The sequence below is a fragment of the Argopecten irradians genome, chromosome 3 (genome assembly GCF_041381155.1).
Source record: "Argopecten irradians isolate NY chromosome 3, Ai_NY, whole genome shotgun sequence".
NCBI lineage: Eukaryota > Metazoa > Mollusca > Bivalvia > Pectinida > Pectinidae > Argopecten > Argopecten irradians.
This window is the reverse complement of record NC_091136.1, coordinates 15,165,513-15,191,585: the sequence shown is the minus strand read 5'-3', so window position 1 is coordinate 15,191,585 and position 26,073 is coordinate 15,165,513. Positions and strand designations below refer to the sequence as shown.

The following is a 26,073-nucleotide window of genomic DNA, read 5'->3' as shown; positions in this document are numbered from 1 at the left end:
AAAAGGTAACTGGAGTTGTCGTCTCACAGGTGTATATTGTAGCAGTTTACCTGGAACTTTTACCTGTAAATCCTACACCTGGCTTACTCCAGGCTCGCTTAGGGCTAAAGGTGTCTCAGTGTCAAAATTGTCACCATTTTGTGTTTCAATGAAGGAAGATAAAAAGATTTGTAACCAACTTAAATTGCTAATGGGTGAATTTCAAATTATGATTGTAAAACTTTTCAGGATAACTATTGCTAGTGCCTCTCATTTTAAACAACATTTATGTTTCATGAATAAACAAGTAGATGGGAACGTATTTTGATATTTCTCCCATTTCTTTTTTTTTTTGGTGGCATTTGTTCAATGGGCTTGATATGCATTATATGCATGTGTATTTAAAATGAAATGAAATGTAGATTTGATCATTGTTAAATAATGGATATTAGAAATAAATTGAAAGAGAATTCCAGTGTAACACATTTTCCTGTTTCCTCACATGCATACAAAATCCTAAAGAGTTCTCATCATTTTAAATATGTTTCAGCTTTATTTCATAGATAGCTATTGTTTCTCCTTCAATTATGTATTTGTATATGGAGTTATCTGCCCTTGCTGATAGGTATTGATCGTGACGTCATGTGTTTCGGAACGTAACGTCTTACTTTTTGGATAAAACAATGTGAATAATGCCCATAAAGTAATGACCATTGATACCTACCCACAAGGAAGCTAACTCTGTAATATGCAAAGAAGGAATAGATTGTCAGTTCATTATAACTCCGTAACAGTGACTGTAGGTGTCTAGATAAAAACTACAGCATGTTTCAATCACTAGAAGTCAGTAGGCAGTGACTTCTTTAGGTCATTTAATGACCTTGACCTTTTGTATGAAACTTATATGTTAATTAATTTTTATGGATAAAGTCATTAGATATGTTGTAAACCTGGTACTTATTAGGTGGATTGATTCCTACTTGACCAATAGGTGATAGATAAGCAAAATCAGATTATTTAGAAAGTTCACCTGAGTATCTCCTAGGACAGGGGTATCAACACTCTCCCAATTTTATGAAAAGAAATCTTATTTCAATTTTCAGATTTTATAAATCTGACTTCAGTAAATGTAATCAATTTTGCCAAAGTATCTACTAGGTAGTACAAAAGACTATCCATACAGCTTCTACTACAATACTGCTGAATCAGTCGGACAAATGTTTAACCTGAAGTATTGAAAACACAGCCATATTTGGTATCAGAAATTTGAGTGAACACCTTTTGAATAGATCGCAATAAGCTTTTAACTCTCATTGGTCTCCGTTAACACAATGGACCCTTTATTAGGTTAAATAAGGGGATCCTTATTTGGATAAATAATGTAGATGTGAAGACATAGGTGAGCTGACTACGCAAAGCAGGGATGATATAGTATTGGACAAAAATTTCATTGTGACGTGAGAACCAAACAATTTGGTGTCAGCCGATAGGAATCGGGTAAAAACTTCACGAGCCATATATCAAATGGAAGCTATGGATATAATCCTTGACAAGTGGTTTTGTTTTTACTGCACAATCGATACATCAAGTTTGAATTTAGGACATCTTGGAATTTTATAGGTTTTTGTGAATGAATGGAAAGTAAGCTTTACATTACATATGATTGACTTTGTGGACAGTAATGTTTTTATTTGACTGAGGACAGTAAAACGAAGTTGCCCATGTATCACTTACGAGTTTAGACAATACTCGATTTTTTGGGGGAGGGAGTGGGATGAGGGGATTTCGATCTTGATCTGACAGAAGTATTGGTCGTTAACCTATGGATAAAAACAACAGGAAACTGTCCACTGTTCTCATTCTCAGCTTGTCGTGAAATAAAAAGTCTTCTGATCGAGTGGAAATGCTCTTTTACAAATAAGACATAATTAAGCTTTCAAATGGCTGAGATTCTGGCTCATCATCAATTTTGTCTCATTGTTTATACACAATTCTTTACATTGCTGACCAATACATTTGGTATTTTTGGGACCGGTCTGCATTCCATTGTTGATAGTTTTGAAATAGAATGTAAGATGACAAAAAAGCAACCACTCGTATTCTAATATTTGATGTTGTTTTGCACTCGTTTTTAGTTTTAGTTACATTCTTGATACAACAGATATAGTAAAACATGATAACATAATGATTCTGATAAAGGTTTGTTTACTGCTGAACAGAGCATGAGAAGAAAAAACTATAATGAATTCAAAACAGGTGCCAAATATGATAAATTAAGTATTCTAATTTAAATACAGTAATAAAGTGAAATTTTGGTTCATAAAATTGTAAACACAGACACTAAATTATGTTTGTTGTATATATCAAAATATATTTAACTATTTTTTTTGTTAATATATAATAATTTATACAAAGTCGTTTTCTTTTGGTTTCGAGAGTAATTATGAGAAAAAAAATGGAAAGAAATTATTTGATAATTTTAAGAAGGTTGAAGAACACTTGAATAATTAAAATGTTCATTTTCAATGGCATTTTGGTTCTGCAAAGAGTCTTATGTTTGTAGCCTTCAAATTGATAAAAAATTTATGATATTAATTGTTGATTTTGTTGTACTGCAGACAAAAATAATACTAACCTATGATTTGGAAAATGATGTATAAATCTCCATTTAAATGGGGGAAATCCATGTAAAATGTGCTAGGTGTACAAGGAAATGCGGTTTACAAGTGAAAGTTTTATGAAATCAAGATGGCTACAGGGTCAGATCAGAAAACGTTGCTGTAGATAAAAGACTGAGCAGTGATAAGCACACATTGATATATCGCCACAAGTATATTCACTCTTCCACAGGTGTAAATCAGTATCACCTTTATTCAAAGACTTTGGCAGTTTGGAAAATCTTTGACGTTATTTGAAATCCAGGGCACTCATAACTGAGAAAAAAGCCTACACCATTCTGTAACCCAGAAAAAAAAAGTTCTGAAAATTTTCAAAAATGTGTTTCATAATCAATTGTTCTGTAGCTGTATATTTTATACAAAACCTTTAAATATCTGAATTGTTTCAACACTTTTGCTTCTGCTGCGGAAAAAAGGAAAGTGTAAAATGTATAAATTTTTTCCAATGAACTTCCTTTCCTTTACCATATTTTTTTAGGGGAGACAATTTAAATTTTATGGAGTTTAAGATTCTTTAAGTAACTGATTGGAAATAAATTTAAGTGACATGAAATGTTTTAAAGGTAGAAAAATAAGAAATTCTTATCCCTGTAAACACTTAGAATACTGAAAAAAATAAAAAAAAATATGACAGAACTTCAAAAAAAGAACTAAATAAATCTGCATATGAAGTAATTCAATATGTAAAAAAAAAAGAAAAAAAGCTCTCTCTATAGATGGCAGACGGTTAATTTGTGGTGATTGGTCTACAGTGCAAGGAGTGTTTACAAGATAGATAATCAGGGTATTATAGTGGGGATTATCTCCCCTGTCAAGAGGATTATCTTCCCTGAGTGGCCAGTGTATGTATAGCCTGAGATAATGTTATTTGATTTTCCTTATAGAAAGTGTTAATGCAGTCACACCACTTGTCAAAACAGAACATAATCCCCAACATTTATTTGGTAAATAACTTAATGATACAATAACTTGTACTTTTCACATGTACCATTGGCCTTTGACTTATAAGTGGGTATGGTGATAAGGTGTTTTTACGGGAAATCTTTAAGTGATTAGGACTGGGTCTTTAAGATTGGCTGAGCTGCTGGGACTGTGTGTGACAGTGACAAGTCAATATCATTACCTCTGTAGCCTACCACAGACACCTGGACACAACATCTTGGTACCTTCTTCTATAGCCTATCAGACAACACCTATAAGATCATTCAGTAGTTTGACTTCAGCAGTTCTGGATCACATTTGGTTTTTGTGTAACAGATCAGGTTCTCTCTGACATTCGGCACAACTTCATCTTCCTACAGAATTGTCCTATTGTCTCATGAGCTTTGGTCTAAAACACATCAAACATCCAGGGTGGAATGATGGTCAAGGTCAGAAACTGTTATTCCTGTCAATAGACTATCGCTGTTGTGACTTCACTCAAACTGAAGAAATTGGACTGTGCACTTTTCGTGACAATTTTGTGTACAGCATTGAACATTGTTCAGATAAGTTTATTGCTATTGTTTAAAAACATTATCATCAAACTGCAATTAAGCTGTCGTCTTCGCTAGAACAGTCGTCCCAGGAAAACTCACAAGGCTATGTACATAAGTACTCTAGAGCTGACTTCTGGATCATAATGCATTATCTGAGCTTTCTGCAAGGTAAGTTAGTTCATGTATACTTGTTATACCAACTTTAGTGAAGGCCTGTCAATGTCTTTACTAAATTTTAGGTTTGACAATCATTCTAAAAAAATGGGCTTAGTTATTGGAATCCTCACATAGGATCGTAGGATCGCAAAAGAATTTCAGTTTTTGTTTTGTGTTTTTTTTAAAAATCAAATTCATGACCTTTGTTATTAAAGAGAAATAAGAAAAGTTTTCATACTTATACACTTTTAATTTATTTCTGACTCTAAACAAATAATAATTACATATTCACCTTCAGTTTTGGGAGACATTCCATGATTATTTTCAAAACTTAAACTAGGTTGTGACTTACAACAAGAGTCTGGTTCATAGGCAATATAAAAAATGTTGCATCTTTGTATTACCATGGTTTCGGAAACAAATGGTCAAGTATATGTTGTGGCTATATATATGTTAGACAAGATGGTTGACTGTGCTTTGTGTAGACCATTCTATGTGCTGAAGGTCAGAGTGCTAATGGTGTCTTAAGTAATTAGTGGGAGGCTGCTTAGTATTACATTGAACAGGACCATTTATAACTTCACTTTCATCAATTAGCTTGAGTAAATTATAACTCTCCAAAGAACTACAAACAATATTGAATACAACAAAATTTGTCAAAATTTCATTCATCATATTTGTTTTGAATTGCAATATATTGCAGCGATTTACATGGTTTAAAGGTTTTAAATTGCGTTGAATAAAGATATGTCTGCTCTGAAATAGAAAATGGAAGCTCATGTAGTAAATTGGAATTGAATAAAAGCAAAGAATTGAACATACCTGCATCAGAATTAATTTCGACTAATTAAACCAGTATCACCTATTCACCCCTGAAGACTCCTTTAAAATCTTCCATTTTAAAGGCTGGGAGAACATATTAGTAATATGTAGGGAGGTCCAGGGGTTGTAATGAGTAACACTTATCCCATTATTACAATTACTTTATTTTGAAGTCAGGTCTGAGAGATTAGTATTTAATTAAATGATATTAGAATATTAATTAAGGAAGCAGGACAGATAGAGATATCAGCGTCCATTTGGTGTTAATTACACTGAACATCTGTTCAGTAAGTCATTAGTATCTAGTCTGGACTGACAATTAAAACTAAAGTGTTAATTGGCAAGTGATGAATATCTTAGGATTTCATATTTCAACAATACCTGTTGTATTTATTGAATTTTACAACAACCTACCTATTACATGTTCCCTGAAATTCACCTTGAGATATCTAATACTTCTGTTTATCTGCACATTGTTCAAAACGGTAGGTTATATAACAATTAATTATTAATCAAACAGTAGATTACATGACAATTAATTATTCAAATGATTGAGCACAAAGTTTTTGTATATCTCTCTTTGCTATGATGATGACACCTCAATGCACTGCATGCAAACTTGACAATGCATCAGATAATGTTCAATCAGGTTCTGAAAATGTTTTTGGGAATTTAAAATTTAACTAACATCATGTCGTGATATTCTGTTGGGAATACTATTTAGTGATTCGATATGTTTTATATTTATTGAATGCAGTATGAATGAACTTGGATGCTATCATAGTTTGTCTAGAAGCTAATTTGAATTTGAGTCAGTCTTGGATTTAACAGGCATGACTAGATTTGAGTACAGGTCTGGACTTTATAGTTAACTCCTGCCTATACAAAATCTTCTGCTAAATTACATATGAAGATAACAAAATATTAATTTACATGCCCATTAGTATTTGTCTAACAGATTGTAGATGAAGTTATCTCCCCTGGTGCTGATTGTCCCCCTTGTGTTGATAGGCGTCCTTTTATTAATGATATTCAATGGTGGCAGTTGGTTGACTGGTGTTGATTAAGATATGATGAAATGACAGAAAGCTTGCAAATTTTGGTGTTATCCTTTAATGAACTATGCTGAAATCATTTAATATTGACCAAAATTTCTTTGCTCAGTGCCATGAATAGAGTGTTCATTGCTTTGAATTAGTGAAAACTTGCATCAGTGCCATGAATAGAGTGTTCATTGCTTTGAATTAGTGAAAACTTGCATCTGACAATTTTACCCAGGTCTTTGGACGATTTACAGATAAGTATGATGCTATCTATTCTGATAAGTCTGTCAACAATTAGGAAATCCAGCCATTAAATGAGGAATCTAAAATGACAGTGTTACAGCTCATCAATTAGATATAATTTGACATAATCATACTTCAGTATCGCTACTGACAGATTCCTGTCCTTGACTTTGTTACAACCATTTCTTGATGCGTTTCTTAATTGGTGTCAAAAAAGTGAAAATAAACCAGCTACTTGAGACAAAATAATCTTTAATTTCATTGGAGACCACGGACTGCATATCTTGAATAGTTCAGATTATAATCTTGCTTCTTGAGTTCTGTTGAAATATTGAGACAGAAGCAAAATGATTCTGTATCTTAATTGGACAAGCAGAGATAATTTAAATATTTTTTTTAGATCATGAACGGTGGCGACCTACCTCCCTTCCCTCTCTGTACAAATTTTGTGGTATTTTGGAGAAAAAAAAAATCATCCTTTTCTATGATGAAATATGCTAAACAGGTTACATGGCTTGAAGTTTTCAAGGCGACACACACAAAACCGATTCCTTTCTAGAATTAAAAGAAAATGATATTGTGTACTACATTTTGTATCATGATTTGTTTAATATGATCTATACATTCTTGATATAAAAAAAAGTATGCCATCAAGGATTGATAAATTGAAAAAATAACGTTAGGTCATGATGATCAAATTGATGCTGAAGATAGATAAGGGATACATTAAGAATTTCAAGTAACCATTATTACCATTTCTGTTTTTGTTTACTGCAAGTAACAATAATAATAAATATTTGATGCACGCACTTTTCACTTCATGTCAGCTTGTTCATTGTTTTGGCTAATTTCCAGCACTTCTATAATTAATTCAATATTCCTTGATATTTCATATTGTGACCATATTTCTTCTTACATTTGAAGTGCTTTTAGCTATCAATGAACTTTTAAATTATTAATTCTACAGCAGTTCTGAAAATGGCCACTACTTTGTTTATGAATGAACTAATTAGTTGATAGACTAAACAAACAGCCTTTTAAATTGCATTCTTTATGTGTTTCAAATTATCTATCAAACATTGATGTTCTACCCCTGATAATTGTCAAACCATTCAATATCTGTTAATCAAAATAATTTAAGATTGCACTAAAGCACATTGTTTTGATGTCAATAAAATGGAATAGCAGATTACACTGGTCAAAATGGAGTCGGAAAACAGATAAAAAAATCATAATAGATAGAGGCCTGTTTATCATGATGCAACATTGGTTTTGGGCTTAAAATATGTAACATTTCGTATTCAGCAGGTATCAATGATTAAATTTTTTTAGATATATACCATATACAGGTAGGACAAATAAGGTATTAACTGTATGGTAGGTTCTGTAAGGATTTTAATGGAGTCTCTATGTCTACTTACTCAGACCAAACAATAGCCTATCCCTTTTCTTTATTTGTGTGAATTGCTATTAAATATTTTATTGTATCTGCCAAAAAAATAATAGATTCCATCTGTCAAGCAGATTGTCACGTTTGTATATTAAGAATTCAAATTTAATCACTGAATACTCATTTTCAGAATTGTATTCAATTTTTATGTCGGACAAATTGAAAGGTGTGTCTGAGAACGAGAGACAAAGATGGCTTTTTATTGCCCAAGCCTGATAACTACTTTACATGGTTCTGTTTTAGATCAAGTGAGGCATGATTAAAATTTATAGAAACGCAAAAAAATAATGAATTAATTTTTAATTGTCGGCATTCACATTACGCAAGAAACAAGTAGGAACAAATGGTTTAGATGTGTTAAGGAGGATGTAAGTGGAAGTTTTTGTGTATACTATAGATGAAAAGGGATTGGACTTTCGAGTCAAGTAACAATTAACTGAGGGATGACAACATCAAGGCCACGTTGTCCCAAGTAGGATAAGCAAGCAACAGGAAGTGGACATCAGAGAAGACAAGAAAAAGCCATGTTTTACTGATCAAGATTGATGTATAAATAGCAAAAGTGGTCATGTATTTGTGTTTCGTTAAAGTCTTGACTGCTATTTTTAGCAAATCTGTAGATTAAAAATAAAATTTGACGTCAGACCTTAAAGATTGGCAAACAATGTTAAGAGGGATGTAGTCCCCATGTCCGTTTCTAAAGTTGAAATAGGTAAATCTTAATTTTAAAAATCAATATTGTAGAGTTTGTTTTCTTGAGTCTAAATCAGAAAACATTTGATCGTATTTTCGTAGTAAGAATTATCATTTAAGGTCAATATGTTTAGATATTGCCCTTCTTATCAACTTTATACTAATCCAAGTAAAATGTTGGATCAGTCTATTTTAAAATCTGGTGAGATAGCTAGAAGTCTCTCACAAATTGTATAAAGTTAAGCAGTTTTTCGTGACTTTAAAGGTTTAGACGAAGTTTAAATAAGGAATTGAGAGATAGAGGGATTTTCATTATGTTTATTACGAGGCTTTGTTAGGGGTGTGGGAGGGGAGTTTAATCCACTTGAAATCCGTGGCCCCTTAGGGGCTGTGTTATTCACTGTTAAATACAAGGTCATTCTGGTCATGTCCATGTCTTTTATGCTGATAATTCTATTGACATTCATGTTTAAATTTCAAGCTTAAGTGGAAAGGGTAGGATATCTTCTCGGAAACGCTTACCATGGATTGTCAACAGGTTAAGGAGAAGGGATGGCTCTCTAATTAGAGGATAAAGAAAATTGATATTTTGTCTTCAACTTTAAGCAAAAAAAAAAAAAAAGTTATAAATAATTTGATTGCTCTATACTATGCTTGTAAGTAGTTTAGATATGATGACAGGCATTTAATCTGAAGTTCATTCAGGTGTATGGAATTATAGACAAGTAAGGAAAGGAGGAAAAGATGACTGTCCAACCGAAAAATTCAATTTTAACATTTAAATCAGAAATTTGGTTTCCGAATCATGTTTGACAGAGAACATCCAATGGTTACTTGTATTGTTGGGCCACTAGAACCAAAAGTCGTTGATCTATGGCGGATATTGTTTTAGGCTTTTACTAGATATTTTAGGTGATAATGCTCAGTACTAGGGTAATTCATGTTGACATTTTCAAGAGTGGCTCTACATAGACATGTGCCAGCGTTTATTTGCACCAAAATTTAGACGGTATCTTGTACACGCGTCGGTTTATTTCGCACACGCATGACAGAATATGGGTACGCATGTGTCAGACTGGTGCTGCCCTCTCTCAACTGTCAAAAATTGAGTCGTAAAAGTTCTTTTCCAAGCGACTTTTGTAGTGACCTTCTCTTTCAGCATACATTTTACTTATATATTCAATCAGTTGGAAGCTTTATCGTTTTGTTTTGTACTAAGTGCCGATACTTACTAAAATCATTTTTTTTGGAATAACTGCATGTCATATAGTTTTGCTATTTATCAAATTATCAGCCAAACTGATTTTAGTGCACAGTCTTTTTAGTGCTTTAACAATTATATAAACAATCATTTATATAATGTTAAAACACTGAGAGAGATATCAATTGTAAATCTAAATTGTATCTGTAGGGAAGTACGCAAGACTGAGTAGAGGACTTGAAAGTGCAAGTAGTAGTAAAACAATATTACCACTAGAATATAAACATTTTCAGTAACTTTCTGTAGTATCTGTTAATGACCTGGTATGGTTAAACAGTGAGTAAATAATTACCATAACATAAGATGATTTCTTCAGACAAATACTGAAAATCTGGGCAAATTACAATAAAAAAAAACCAAGATTGAAATGATATCAAAAGGAATGGGACATTTTGTCTGTCTTGCTTGCTACAACAAAATTACTTAACGACTTACATTAAGAAACTCGTTGATTTACATACTTGGGCCAAATTAAGGATCATGTGTATTTTCTAAGTGTCAGAAAAGAGATTGTGTGTATTTTTTAAGTGTCAAGTTAAGAGATTATGTGTAGATTGTACGTGTCAATTTGACAACTACTGGTTTCCATTCATGGTATCAGTCACAGACGTTTGCAGAGAAAGACAACAAAAAAGCTTAATGCAATAAACTTTTTATTAGGACCACATGTAAAGTGGTGCAACGCTTCAAACTTCACAAAGGTTGGTAGGTTTTGAAACATATGAATACATGAAGAACGTTTCCTGACAATTGAAACGCGGAAAAGGAAATTGTCAAGATGTCCCAAGATGGAGTAGTATCATATGTTTATGTGGAGGCACGGACGATCGTGAAGGTGTACTGTAAAAAACTGCATCAAACTGGCTCTTTACTAGGCGATGGTATCAAGACTTTTCCTAAGTTTTATGCTCAATTTTCAAATAGACGTACTTGAGTACTTATCCTGGTGGCTGTGGTATTGGGCTGGAGGTTCCACACATGTTCTGTTTGACTTTGATAGAAAATGCACACCATACTGACATCAGTGAAAATAGACAGGGAAATAGAGTAAAACTTAAAAAAAAATCATGGGACCCTCCACACATAATGATGTACAGGCGAAGATGAGAACAATTTAATGCCTTCCAGAGCAGCTATATCGTGAAGCCTCGTCAACTTGACTTAAAAACTTTAAAACGATAAAAATTGTTTGAAAAATAACCTATACATATAAATATTGCCATATTTTGTGTGTTTTGGTGGTTTAGATTAAAAGAAATATTAATTTTAACCACAGAGGCAATATATTCTGTCAGGTCAAGGTTTCAAATGCTGCTGTAAAGTTGTCCATTGTGTTGAGGATCAAAGACAGTAGAATCTTTACATCATTTCCCTGTTAAGTAATAAGAATGGTAGCATCACCAGGGGATTGTGAAGTTTTCCTTTCTTAAGGTGTCAAGATCGGTAGCATCAAATGTTTAAACAGAATCTCACAGTTTTTAATAAAAGTTCAGGTCATTGCCCCATCAGGTTGACATTTTACAATTAAAACATTTTGAGATTGTTGAAGAGTGTGGGAGAGTAATTAACCATTTTAAAAGTTATGGTTATTTAAGTTATAAAATGTTCAAACACACCCTTGTGCTACTAATAAAGTATAATGAAATGACTGTATAAAAAAAGTAGAAATATTATTGTTTTTAATCTTTGAAAAAACAGATGGAATTTACAATGTCTCCCAGAATGCGGTCAATGGCATCGTCAAGATAGAAATAAAACCCTTGTTTGATGGGAAACCCCAAAATTGGGATTTTTATAATAAAAGTGATATAAAATGGAGGATTGGCTTCAAACTGTGGTTTGATATGTTGGGTTAAAGACCATTATTATTGTTTTGATTTGTTTCATTTCGTGAAAGAAAAATTGTTGACAATAACTTTGTTTTTTATTTGATTCTGATTTTCCTTTCCTGAACCACAACTTTTTTTTCTTGAAATTTACACGACATATTGATAGCCATTTATAATTAAAAGCCGAAAATTACAAATGATTTATGCAGAGAGCATGCTCAGTAAAAATTGTTCTTGCAAGATGAATTGAATTTCCATTTCTTAATATTTATTTTTATCAAAATCTTGTCTAGATTTAGCAAAGCAATATGTACGCTTTGCTTGAATGAAACTGAAAATGCCTCAGTTTCCATTGTCTTGACCAACTTGTTCCACGATTTTTTGTCCTCAGAGGCCTTCGTTTACTCCACCATTTAATTGATTTTATTGACCTGGACTTTTAGTTTAAATTATTTCATACAAAACAGGTAAATGATGATTTATCCATTTAAAAAAGATGAAGAAATTTACAGTAAGGTTTCGGTTATCTATTGTAAATGATACCATTATGTATCAATATAATAAAGAGTTCCTGTTTTTTTTCTGGCTGTAGATCCAGTTTTGATATGGCTTATAATGATATAATGATCACCAAGTACTTTGATATTTTCTTTAAGATAGAAAAAATATATGATTTTGATGGAACTAATTAAATGTCAAGTCACAACATTTCATTGTATTTATAATATCCAAAATATGTGTTAAGATTTTTTGTTGAAAATAGCGTATCTAAATTTAATGTTGAAAATAAATGGTTTTTGTAAAGTGCCTATTAAATTTTACCTTCATGTATTTTTACCTGGAAATAGAAGATAACTCTTTCAAACATTAAAATGTTGGCATGATTTTTCTTTGGTATTATACATTTACCTCGTAAAAAAACTGATGGAGCCAATTTCATATCATTCTCTGTCAATTACTGCTAATATAAATAGACTTCACAGGTCGTGTCTAACTGTAGAATAATTGATCACGGTTGATCGACTTTTTGGGCTGCTGAACACCAGGGAGCAGAAATTTAATATCTTTTTTTGTGAATATATTAGATGTCAGTGGGTACATTTAGTCAGGATGAAGATGTTACCGTGTTCTACTTGAGCGAGCAGTGACCCTAATCTCTGAGGTCAAACTGTTCAGCAGCTTGTACTCTGACCAATAGCTGAATGAAATAAAATGACAATTTTTTTAAAATTTGAGCAAAATAAAGTTCTTTAGAAAAATAAAGAGTAAAGATGTTTGAAACTAACATTTTGGGAAAAAACCTGATCAAGTTTGGCCAAAAATTAAAAAAGTTAAGAGTGGAGATTTTTGAATTAAGAGAAAAAGAAAATTGGTTAAAAACTTCAAAGGAAAAGAGATTCTTCATGATTTAAAATAGTTCGAAAAATTCAGGAGAAGTTCCAGTTATATTTATGATAGAGAAAGTTTATGCTTTAATCTAGTGCCTTGAAAAGAAAAGGATATACAGTACGTTGACTGATGGGCCTGTTGCAGTCTGGGTCCTTTAGATGTTTTAAAACAACACAGCGCCTGTTAGAACTGACAAAGGATAGTGAAGGCCACGGAATATTGAGTTTAAAGTGTTCATGGGTAACAACTGTTGTCCCAGGCAATCAAAGAACAATTAAAAATCCCAAACTGCATTTTGTGGAATTTTTGCACCTCCTTTCACTAAAGAGCTAACCTTATATATATAAAGAGGCTGTGTCTGACACATTACATTGGCATAGGCTAATGGACATCCAAGTTGTATGTTTTCAAGAAAATTCTGTCTTTTGTCATAAGGTAATTTTCAGGTGTGAAATTACAACAAAATCATGCTTATTGCCAGAGATAGGCAATGACATAGGCTTATTATCAGACATGGGTTTATTATAAAGAAATTGACTTAAAACAAAGACATGGGCTTATTCATAAAAAGATAATCCGATGAGAAAGACATGGGCTTATTGTCATGAGTGGGCTTGTTTACCAAGGCATACAGATTCTAACCAGAAATGGTGATAATATTAGGCTTATAGCAGATTAAAATGGACTTTTCATGATGTCATCAATGATGTTTAATGCAGCTGCAGTTGATAATGGACTTGTGTTGTTCTATCTCTCACGTTTAATTAGCTGTTAATTGTACATAATCAGCACGTGGACAATCCTCACGGTATTAGCAGAAATACACTGGTACAAAATCTTGAAAATTCGTCTGTACTAAATCTTTGAAATTCGGCTGTACTAAATCTTTGAAATTCGGCCTAATCTTGGAAACTTGGCTGTACGAAATCTTGGAAATTTGGCTTAACTGACGATTCATTCATGTTATGAAGTCTCTGTTTTGGATAAAGACAATTGAAAGCTAACCATACATCCTCAGGTTACTACTGGCAACTGTTTTGGTTTCAGATGATGTAAATACAAACTAGATAAAAGGATGTACTAACTCAGACCAATCTTAGATGTTTATCACAAAGGAGAAAGGTTCTGATCCGAGTCATGTGGACTCTTTGTACAGTCATTGATCATCCTGGCTGTTAAAACAGTTTGATGCTCTATAACACTGTCATCCAAACGAAGAACTAGTCGGTTTAACAATATTGGTCCCAGTATTAGAACATTTCCTTTACACCAAAAGCTTTTGCTAAAATAGCGAATTTTGGTAAGTTTGACTTGTTCAAGGTGAAGTTTGACTTGTATACATAGTTGAGCAAGGTAGCCACCAGCTGCTACATGTATACCATATAGCCGGTTATTTTCGCTGACAAAAATTTGATCCAAAAACTTGAAAATCATAATTATGATAAGGATTTAAATTTTCGTGATATGGATTTTAAAGGTAGATATCATTCAACCATTTCTCAATATTTCTGGTCAATTTTTCGAAATCGTAGCAATGTGTCGCGAAATCGCGAAAATATTACCCCCTCGAAAATAATTAGCTTATACAGTATTTGTGTTTGCTATGTTTTTATCAGCTAGTGTCCCATACAGTGAGGGCTGTTACATCATTGTGGTTTGTGCCACTGAACTAGTTGTGGTCTACACTCTACACACACAGAGCTGGAGTTTCATTGATAGAGTTAGCCAGCTCTCCAGAGGCCCCACAGGGGAAATAGAAACTATTCAAAACCTAAATTACATTAGTTAAAATTGAAATTATTGTAACTGGATATGAGTTACTTATGTTTCAGAACTTTTCAGGGACTTACAAATGGAAATTGATGGGAAAACCAACATATTGTGTGTATTGGGTCAAACAAGTAGTTGGCATTACATATCTGTATACATTACTGATGTGTCAAGGTTTGCTATGTAATAAAGTGGCGTTTATGCTGTATAAGCAAAATTAGCACAATTCTACCTTACAGCTAAGTGTGTCCTTGATAGTATCATAACCTAATTATGAATTGGTAGTAACTTTCATTAAGGTTGAAGTTGTGTCCTAGGGATAGAGTTGTGTAGTTGACCTTCACATGTAAAAACACACTTGTTTTCCGACTAAGGACGCCTACATAACAAGTACATACAACCAGAAGGACAGGCCCAGTAACATATCCTGTAGTCAAAATAGCTGTATTAAACAGCCCTGGCCGCCAAGGTTTAGACTCCATGTATGATGAGTTGTTTCCTATTGGAATCTGCCCCGGCCTCCAAGGCTTAAACTACATGTATGATGAGTTGTTTCCTATTGGAATCTGTGTCAAAAAGCATCCTTACCCTCAGGGAAGGGAAAGGGTCATTCCAGTCAGGGACAAAATACAGGGGAGAGAACTGGGTAATTTACTGTCATATACAAAACAGGGGAGACAATGATGTTGTTAAATATATAAATACCAAAACAGGGGCAATAACTCAGAAAACATCCTTATCCTTAGGGAAAGAAAAGGGTCATTCCAGTCAGGGACAAAAAACAGGGGAGAGAACTGGGTAATTTACTGTCATATAGAAAACAGGGGAGACAATTAGGTAGTTAAATATAATAAATACCAAAACAGGGGCAATAACTCTGTGATTGACTTTAAACATGAACCTTTTGGGAACATTCTGTGATTAGATGAAGTACAATTGATTAAATTCTGATTTTGATTATTTCTTGGAATAAAGAATTCTAGATGACAGACAGCCATGCTGCTTCCCTAATTTCTGGGACATGTCTACAAGATGATTTATTCACAGTGAGTTCAGATTGATTGTTACCCTGGCCTTTATTATCATATAGATATCACAAGACCACAGGTTGTTATTGTGGAAATGACAAATTAAGAACCTGGGTCAAGACTGCAAATATTTCAATCGGTCAGCCACATTCTGGTAAGTACCATATATGTACAAAAGGACATATTTTATTTTAAATACTTAGAAGTTCTCTTTCCTTCAGAAGAATTTCTGAGTTACAATTTTAGTCTTTCGACTGGTCAATCAAATACCTAAAGATGTAAATCATTTTATTCCTAATGTCTTGTGAATGGATGTATTATAGTTTGATGTCAAATATCTTAAGATGTGATATTTGAATAAAATAAAAACAAAGTTTAAAGCATTTGATGAAAAGGTCAAAGTTAAAACTTGACAAAAAGGTGAAAGTCAAATTTGAGAACCACTATCCTTCCCTCTATGGGAACTTACGCACAAAATGTATATATTTATATTTTCTTATCAAAGTTTTACAAAATTGGGTTTCAAAACATTTATATCACTTTAACGATGAAAAAGTATCTACAAAAGCTGAGATATTTTTCTTGAAGGTTTAAAAAGTTCAGTGCAAAATCCCCAAGGAGCCTCTTCTTTTATAAAGTGCCCTTTTAAATTCATTCATAAATTTAAAGAAAATACAGCTAAGGTTTACTGTCAAGTATAACCAGATGTTTTAAGACTGTGGTGGTCAGTATGGTTAGCTTAACATGATAGATATAAAATCGTCAACATCTAAATTGTGAAATAACAATTTGATAACATAGGGAGAATCCTTGATCATATCTTTATGAGTATTCTTTGTTGTATTGAAGTCTGTTGTCTTTGTTAGGAAATGCAAGATTTTGCTAGAGACATTTTGTGGGGTATTCTAACAAGTTGTGATTGGAAGAGATGGATGTTAGGTACATATACATCAGTGTAGACTGCACTAGCCCCATCAGGTGATGTTCTCCCCCTCCCCTCCTCCTCCTTCCCCTCCCTCCAGGGCTGATGCCTCACCAAATTAATTTTCCTGGACACATGTTAGTAAAGTATCCAGGAAAGCCTTGTCAGATTGAAGCTTGCTTCTTGGAAATTCTTAAACTGCGTTCATATTTCTTCGTAGCTGTAAAATCATGATGGATATTTGTCATAGATTTGCCAAAGCATAAAGTTGCAGACCAAAAAATTATTAAATCTTTATTTTTAACATTTTATCATCACATTTTGTTGTATACTGACATCATCATTGTGCAGATGTAAACTACCTCCCTTTGAATGAACTCTCTTAAATCCTTGGTCATCTGTGTTTTAATTAAATAATTAGACAATTAATTGGAATCCTTTAGACTTAATTTCAATAGAAAATATGCATTTATTTGTGTGTTAACATAGGACCGGACTTCAGATGTAGTGTGTGTGTGTGACTTGGTAAGATGACCAAACTTTCCAGTTGTGTGGTGTGTAGGAGGGTTCCCTTGAGTACTTGAGGCTGGAAGATCTGAAAATGTGAAATTTGAACATAAATGTCTTGTTGATAAGTAATTATGATGGATAAAAATGACGGTACCTCAGCCCTTTGTGGTTTTTCAGAATTACGCCATCCTGAGTTTTGTAATTTTTACCAAATTAGATTGTAATTGTTCAAGATGACTTTTTCTAGGTTAAGAGAAACTTGAAACCTATTAGCTACTTCTTGTGTTGCTCTGGTGTTACTTCTTTGACTCCAAGATAAAGACCGAGGCATAATCTTAAATTGTGAAACATTGTTAAAAGAAGTCGTGAACAATATTACATTGTGCATCACTTTCAGACCTAATTTATAGGACTAACTAGCTGCTGTATGGTGCTAATAGAATCTTTAGGGGTATTTTGTTTGTCCTTGTTCCAATCATTGAAGGATTATAAACACAATTTTACTATGGCAGGGACCATTCACTGATATAGTTTGTGTCCTGTCCCATACACATTTCATGGGGAGGGGATTGAATTCCATAAAAACATGATATGCTATGCTTCATAATATTGATCACTAACATAGGTATATTCACCCCCTGGACATGTCAGGCATTGGCTTAAAAATTCTTATTCTGCCACACAGTTGTTTGCTGTACAGTGCTAATTGACAAGTAGATGATTCACAGGTTCTTAAACTGTTCATACAATAGTTATAAACATCCTCAATATTCTCCAGGTCTATACTTGTGTAAAGTTGAGACCAACGTGGGTGTTGATCATTCTCGCATCTCTTTATATTGTTCTCTTTCTTTAAAAATCAAAATTCAGTAAAATTGAGTAAAACAGATATTTGTAGGGGTAATGTGTACATGTTCATATAGTTTATAAGGGTAATTAACAGATTTTCAATGGGTATTTTACCTGTGTACTCGTCTTAACTAGAGCACTGCTGTTCATGTTGTTTTTGTTAAGAAGGAACATATATAGAGCTAATTGTAATAATAACTTGTGCCTGATCCTTTTGTACATGAATGACAATATAGATCTGTCTGAACTGTATATATCTGTGAATTGTATATACTTCAGCTATAGTGAAAACTAGTCTACTTCTGAAATATTGAAATGACCAATAGAAAAGAATTATATTCTTTTGGTTTGAGGACAGAATATTAGATTCAGACTTTGGCTCTGATCGCCCCTAGCTACCAAAACTTTTGGACCCCAGGGCCCAGTTTCATGAACATTCCTTAAATTTAAGGAATCCCTTAACTTAAGATTCTCCAAAGGGAAGCATTACAGAAGTTAAGGAAAAATCTTAACGTAGGAGCCGTCCTTAAAATATGCTTTCCTATGGGGAATTTTAAGTGAAAGGAGTCCTTAAATTTAAGGAATGTTCATGAAACTGGGCCCTGATTCCTCAACATGCAATATCCAAGAATGACAAAAAGACTATTATGTAATACATGGCTGCTAAATTATTGTGCACACTGTCTTGTACACCGGCCTTACAAACTAGAAGGAGGGGTATATCTATTAGAATTCATCCAAGAAAATTAAACAGCTTGGCGTCTGTAAGAAATCCTCGTTCATTAGAAACTTTGGCTACATGGTTGTACAGTGGTCACAGTTATAGTCTGGGCCAACTGTTGTGGATAAACTAACTGTGGTTCATTCAGAAGGCAGCCCTGTAGGGTAGCGGACTACAAGCAAATGTTAAAAAAAAATTCAACCAGCTTAATTTACTATATTTTTATTATTGCATAAATGATAACTGTACAGTATATTTGCTTCAGTGTGATTAGTTCTGTTTGTGTAAATGAACGCAAGATAATGCTTTTGTTTGTTTTTGTGTTTAAGTTAAATTAAAGTATCCCTTCGGGTGCCTCATGCCATTTTATCAACTAGGTCAACCACGCTACTTATCTCACAGGGGCCCAGCTGATAAACCATTCATTCATAAACCTACAGGGATTACAAGGGGGTGGAGCTATGTAAATGAGCTTGGCTGCCATTGGACTAAAGGTGAACTAGTGATTTATGGGTAACAGGCAACAGAAGTGGTTCATTCATAAGTGTGGCTGGGCTCTACTATAATTTCCCAGGACAGTGTGTGCTTTAGCTGGTGTACTCATTCATACAAACCTTGGCGTCATTCATAAAATCAGAGTGTTAGCGTGGGGCAGAGGCTCCCTATGTGTACTTAAGGCTTAGTGTGTACACAAAGCACTCACAAATGGGAATGGTCACTTTGAGAAAACATAGGGATTTTACCCATTGACTGTTGACCGCTGAGGTGTTAGCTGACCATTCAGAAGACTTATATCTACTATACCACCCTAGGCAGCTCTGTTTTGGCTAAAACGGCTGGAACACTGAAGTTAAAAATCACACCAGGAAAAGGTGTAGAAAAGACTAGAGTTGAATACATGAAGATCATGGACTCATAGAGGTGTAAAAAGGTAGGGATCAGCAGATCATTACAGCCCCCTGGGGATTCAACAGAACTCTTACCTGTGAAGGAACAATTACCCGCCTAGCAAGAGCACCTGAGTAGTTACACGGGACATTTGTACAGGTATGCAATTGCAATCAAGGGTTCTGTGACATTCATCACCTGTGATACAAATGGACCAGATATATAACTGAACTCTCTGGTCAGGCTGGTCATTTTCTGGTGCAACGGACAGACCTTTTCACATTGCCCGCGGGAGGTAGACCAGATATACATAATTGCCTTATCATCACTACAATGCATGGGAATTAATCATTGCAAATTACTTTAAATGTCTGCATTGTTTAACTTACATTTAGAATGTGTTAGCTCAGATAAGTATTGAAACCTACCAAGGCTCGCAGCTTGTTGGTGAACTGCTCGAAAAACAGTTATATCTTCAGTGTGCATGGATTTCAAATGCTTAATTTTGACAGAGATCTAAACACTCAAGTGGCAGCCGTACCAAATTACTACGACTGTAGAGGCCGCTAGCGAAAATAATTAGCAACAGAAAAAAATGAAGGTAGCTGTGAATGCTTAAATACAGTGATTTATATGGTGGCTTGGGTGTACCAGTTGATCTGAGCAGTTTAAAACTACAGCCACTTCGGTCAACGAATGTAACCAAGAACACTACAGAATTTCGTAGTCTATTTTGGAAAATTTGCAATAACAATAATGATTACTCCGACTTTGGAGCGTCACGGACACGGAAAGAGAAGAGCTCCGGTATTCCTTCTTCCTTCCTGGCATACCCATGGACGACAAAGTTCAAACAAAACTGAAGGTAGGAAAATGCTAATTTCTCAAACCTCAGAAAACAACAAAGAAAAATATCAGTAAATTTAGATTGTTGAAATGAAAGTTGATGTTATCACGACAGGTTGATAGGGAGATAATTGTCTGTACATTGTTACTACTTATGACAATATTTCCTGCTAAAGTCTTTCCTTTTCGAATTGACATCTTTGTATGATTGCTACAATTAGAAGAGGCAAATGACATTTTGAACAGTTTGCATCAAACTTGTGATTAATTGATAAACACCCAAGTACTATTTAAAGTACTGGAGTTTGTCGCAGCATTATAAGGCAAGCAGGTGTATACTGAACTGTTCGCACTGCCACCTTCAATCATTTCTTTTCTTGGAGATAGATATTCTTGAAATTTAATGTCACATGATTGCTTTTTTCACGCAACTGTAAAGTTTGCAAAATAGCTCTTATAGGTTCAAATATGAAATTTTTCATAAGTGTATAATAGTGTGATGAGAATTTTAGAACAGTAGCAATATTTTTTTGAGATTTTACAAAAAATGTCTTAATTCAAAAACATACTGTATTACTGAAATCTCTTTTGGTGAAATCTCTTAATAATGTATACAAAATGAAGTTTGGATGTGAAAGTAGAGAATTGATGGTCATCTGAGTTCAGTAATTAATATTTTAATTGACTCCTAAGTTTTTATGATATACTAAAATTACGATCTCTTAATATCAAACATATTTGTGAGTAGGTTTGAATAAGATATGAAAGTCTTCTGGAAATATTCTTCCCAACACTCTTTATTACCCTGAGTATTCAAAATGGCCACTGTCCAGCTTTGCTTTTCAAACTGAACTTTTCAGTTTATTCAATCAACTTTTTATCCATGTCCTAATATCATTGTCTGCAGAAACGACTGGATAATTAAGGATAATTTATATTTACTTCAGAAAATCTTCACGTCTTTGAAGGTCTTGTTATGCAATGCTTGAAGAAGGTAGCTGGCCCCTTGTATATAATTCAGTCTGAATATGAATTAGGCCCCACATAATGCTCCAGTTGTTTTTCTGAATATGATCATTATCTGATGCAAAGCACGAGAATAAACAAAAGGTATTTTCTCCCCAGACAAACATCGGCCTGGTTTTCCATGTAACCGTCCCTGCTATCTAAGTAAATCAGCTCTGTATATTTTGATACTTTATATAATCTACAGTTTTCTGTGTTGTTAAGCTGCTACACGTTTGCTTGTTCTCGTATGTATAGCCCTTTTGAAAAAGAATTCTTTTAAAAGTGGAGTTTTGTTTGAAAACCCTGTTTTTAATTGTTAAAGACTGTTTCTATATTTAGAAGCCCGGGACAATAACAATATAAAGTTATGAATTCTTTTGTTACATTTTCATTCATATTTGTCAGGGAATAGTCCTAGCTTCATTAATTCCTTCATTAAATATGTTGTTTTCGTAACAATACTGCTTGAGTAATTCATCTTCCTCATAAATAACTCATTACTGGACGTTTATTTTGAGACCAAATTACCTTAATATTTACCTGGTGAATACGGCTCGATGTGAATGAAATCAAGACAATCGGCCATGTTTATTAATTTTGTATGAAGATTTTTGTGTGCCCAATACAATTATCTTTGTATAGAATACATGATATTGATCTGGACTTTGTAAATGATATGAAACTGTATTATTTCTCATTCATGAAATACAGTGAATGGAAATATTACTCCAAAAAAATGGTCATTTCCATCACTGTAAATTAGAAAGCTCTGGGTATCGATCATTTTCTGTTTTTGAAACCTGAGAGAGGACGGACAAATGGCAAAATAATAATATATGATGCTAGAAGTCAGGCTTGAAATGTTGTTATGAACTTGTGTTTTGCTATTTATGTTAATTATGAAACAAATTTATCAAAGTCATCAAATTATCAAATATTTATATTAGACATGAAATAGGAGAGCTACCATGTGTTCTTACAGTTGCGTATATGATACTAGTGCAACTGGAAAAACATGGAAAATTGATATTTAATACAATTAATTGATTCTAATTTGATATCCCAAAGCTTTAAATGCCATGAAATGTAGGTAGGGATATAGAATTTTTCAAAAGTAAAAATCTATCAATTGAAATATTCCAGTGACTGATTTTCTCAAACTAAAGGCTGATCTTTGGAAAAGTATTTGAAAATTAATTATGTTAATTAAAATCCAGGCTTTCATTAATATGGTAAGAGTATTGTTTAACTAACAAAAAAATTGTTTTTTAATATAAAATATTAAAATTTTGAGGCCTTGAAAACCTAATGGTGGCTAATTGATAACCTAATTTAGAATAAATTATTAGAATAACTTAATTCCTAAAATGGAATAGAGATTATTCTGCTTTAATTAACATATCATTAATTGCCATCTTTAACAGAGTAATTAGTTAAATTCAATTAGACAGTAAAGACATCACGATAGTTAGAAAATGGCAGCCAATATGTCAGATTTATTTATAGTTTTAACCTCTGACACTTTGTATTAGGTAAGTGATTGACCTGTTAAATTGTTTTCTGATGACATAACATGATGTTCTCTCAAATTGTAATGTTCAACTTGAACAATGCCAAATCGTACATACCCTAATTGGTATATATGTGACAGTTAATTTTCCACATAACTTTCACATTTATTTGCCTATTTGTGTCAAAACTTTTTTGGCATTTAGCAGGTAATGCTGCTTTAATTTATGGTTTTCAGTTTTGACAGGAAGGGTCAGTCCTACACTGACCATTGTCCAGTTTATTAAATCTCAGTAAAGATGATGACATAATCTACCCTTAAGTCACCAACGACTGAAAAAGTTAAAGATTTTCTTGTATACTGACATGAATACCCTGTGGGTAAAATTTCAGACATATATTGGTACAATGGATTTAAGTGGCCCCTTGGGTAAAACAACCCCCTTAAGTCAGATTTGGAATAACAAGATTATCAGGTAACTGGACAGGTAATGATAATGTACAGGTGAGATACAGGTAAGATAGGAGTGTTATATAGGTAGAAAACAAGATCTAGGACAGATTAGGTCATCATGTGATCTCAAAATTTTCGTTTCATCAGATATTGAAGGATTATTGTTCCTTAATCTTGATATAATCAAACTGGATACTAGGTAGATCAGTATTAAAGTCAATGAACTTGAGTCATACATACTTACTTTAGAATTAATATATGATATACATTGAACATTTTTACCTACAATATCTATTAACTTTTAAATCTTGTTTATAATTTGATCTAGATATAACATCCCCTGCACTGTGCATAGACTTTTTGAGCAATGCTTGTAATCATAAGGACCTACAGACATTCCCACAATGCAATTGCAGTTTCCTTAGAAATTAATATATTGCTCTTTTTCTTCAGCAATATTTGAATAATTCCAAGATATATAACTAAGTATTGCAGAACATAGCACTGTGATGATAAATATTGAACAGAAGTTGAAATCTATTACATTCAAAAACTGCTTCAATAGTGTTGAAAAGGGAGGTAATTCTGAGAATCAATTGAATAGGGTTTGGTTTGGTGACTTGTCGTGACTGTTGTAAGTACTTACTCATTATATGATGCTTTGACCCTCAGTAAGCTACAGTTGAGGATGTAGACACTTAATGTAAGGCCAGTTTTAATTGGACGTTTTTCTATATTTACATACGACCAGAACACTTGACTCACTAGAAGCTTGCTCATTAGTTCCGATTTTCTATGCGACACGTACACACTGATGTTTTGTTTGAATTCAAAATACGAGTCAGGGTGTGAGCTGGTGAAGGTCTCTTACGTAAATCTCTTTTAACGTTTCAGATCTGTAGATTGTGCAGTGGTTATACTTTCATTGATAATTTGGCTTGTCACGTTTTTCTCAAGCTCCTGAAAATCTTCAAATGCACGTACACAGTTGATGTAAATGTTACTTTTCAAACATTCCCATAACATAGATCATGATTTCTGTTTGCATGCTACTAAATCACATGCGTTGGAAAATAAGAGGAAAAAAGAATAAATCAGAAATCAATAAAATGTGAATTTAGAAGTTGATCACCCAAACTAATTAAGATATAACGCTTAAAAGAATAATGTATAGCCTAGTGTTTATGCGAGAACATTATTTTCACAATTTTGATAAAAATGAGACTTTTGAATTTTGAAATAATGCTATATATGATTGAGTTATTTTTCAATATTACCATTGATCATTTTTTTCGCATTCAAAGCAACATCACGCAAAATCGCGAAAATATAACTCCTAGAAAATAACCAGATTTTAAAACGATATGACAGTAGAAACTGGTGCTACTTTAATATTTGATTTAGCAAAGTGTTTCGCCCCAACAATATGGTGTACACAGATAGTGATGGGGGAGACTTATCTTGGTACCACTGCTTCTTTAACATTCAGCTGATAGGTATCACTTAATATGTATACATAAACCATATAACCTGCCTCTAAAAACGTCTTGTGTCTGCTCCAGGAGATTTCCACTCACTGCTTCTCGCTCCATATGATTTTAAAGTACATCTTTCAAATCTGCAGACTTTGTGGTAGTTTTGTCAAATGTTAGATGGTCTTTTGATTCCCAACAGGGGTCTGGTTCAGATTTGGATTCGAGAATAAGTAATGTTTATTTTTGTGAGTATGTAAACAGCAGGAGGTTACTTATCACTAGCATATTGTTGTTGTTGTTTTTTCTCCCCGAAATATAATTTAATCATACACAGGTTATATAGCTAGGGTCTTAATCATCCTGATGTGCCAGTCTATCTTGTAGTGGCTTCCAAAGTAGTTTGTTAGGGTTTATATCAATGTAAAAAGTCAAGGTCATCTGCAGATAGTGTTTGCTGGTACTTATGACTTTCTGAGTAGGAGGACTAAACTTTGATTTAAATTATTCGTGATGAAACTGATGTAGATTACAAATTTTTTTGTAATTACAAAGTAGAAATGTCAACTTGCGACTTGTTTGTAAGAAAATGATATCTAATTTACCTTTGTTTTAGTTATGTTTCTCTTTAGTAACATAAACAACGTCCAAATCGTTTTTTTTTAGATGGTTTGTTTATACTGTATGTTAAGATTTTATTGCATCATCCATATAATGATAGAGATAAAACTTAAAACTGTCCATGTGCCCGTTATTATCATTTAGTAAAAATGTAAGTTGCCTGCGTTTTTCTCTTCTTTGAAGGTAGAAGCTATAAACTTTGTTAGGATATAAAATCACAAGTTATCTCCCTTTGAAGAGCTCTCTTGAGATAATGGATCTATGGTAACTTATTATTTTTTGGCTTAAAACTCTGCATGGTGGTGGCATCAAAACAAAACGATGTGGAGAATGACATTGGCCTTGGCCTTGGATCTGTCATGAATGTATAGATAGCAGTAATTCTTCGACTTCACTTTGTAGGTGGAGTAGGGGGGGGATGCTGAGAAATAAGAGATGATGTTTTAAAAATACC

At 33.3% G+C, this 26,073-nt stretch overlaps 1 protein-coding gene across 3 annotated transcripts in view; it reads left to right on the top strand.

Annotated features, from left to right (window-relative positions):
• Nucleotides 1–26,073, top strand: part of LOC138317645 (protein c-ets-1-B-like) — a 72,019-nt gene that overhangs the window by 23,286 nt on the left and 22,660 nt on the right. Inside the window, exon 1 of one of the 3 annotated variants that reach the window (XM_069259454.1) lies at nucleotides 19,363–20,574. The exons of the other annotated variants lie outside the window; for them this stretch is intronic. Coding sequence (XP_069115555.1) covers nucleotides 20,466–20,574 — 109 coding nt within the window. The 5' untranslated portion in view covers nucleotides 19,363–20,465. Of the gene's footprint in view, nucleotides 1–19,362; nucleotides 20,575–26,073 lie in introns of those variants that run through there. 3 annotated transcript variants of the gene reach the window in all.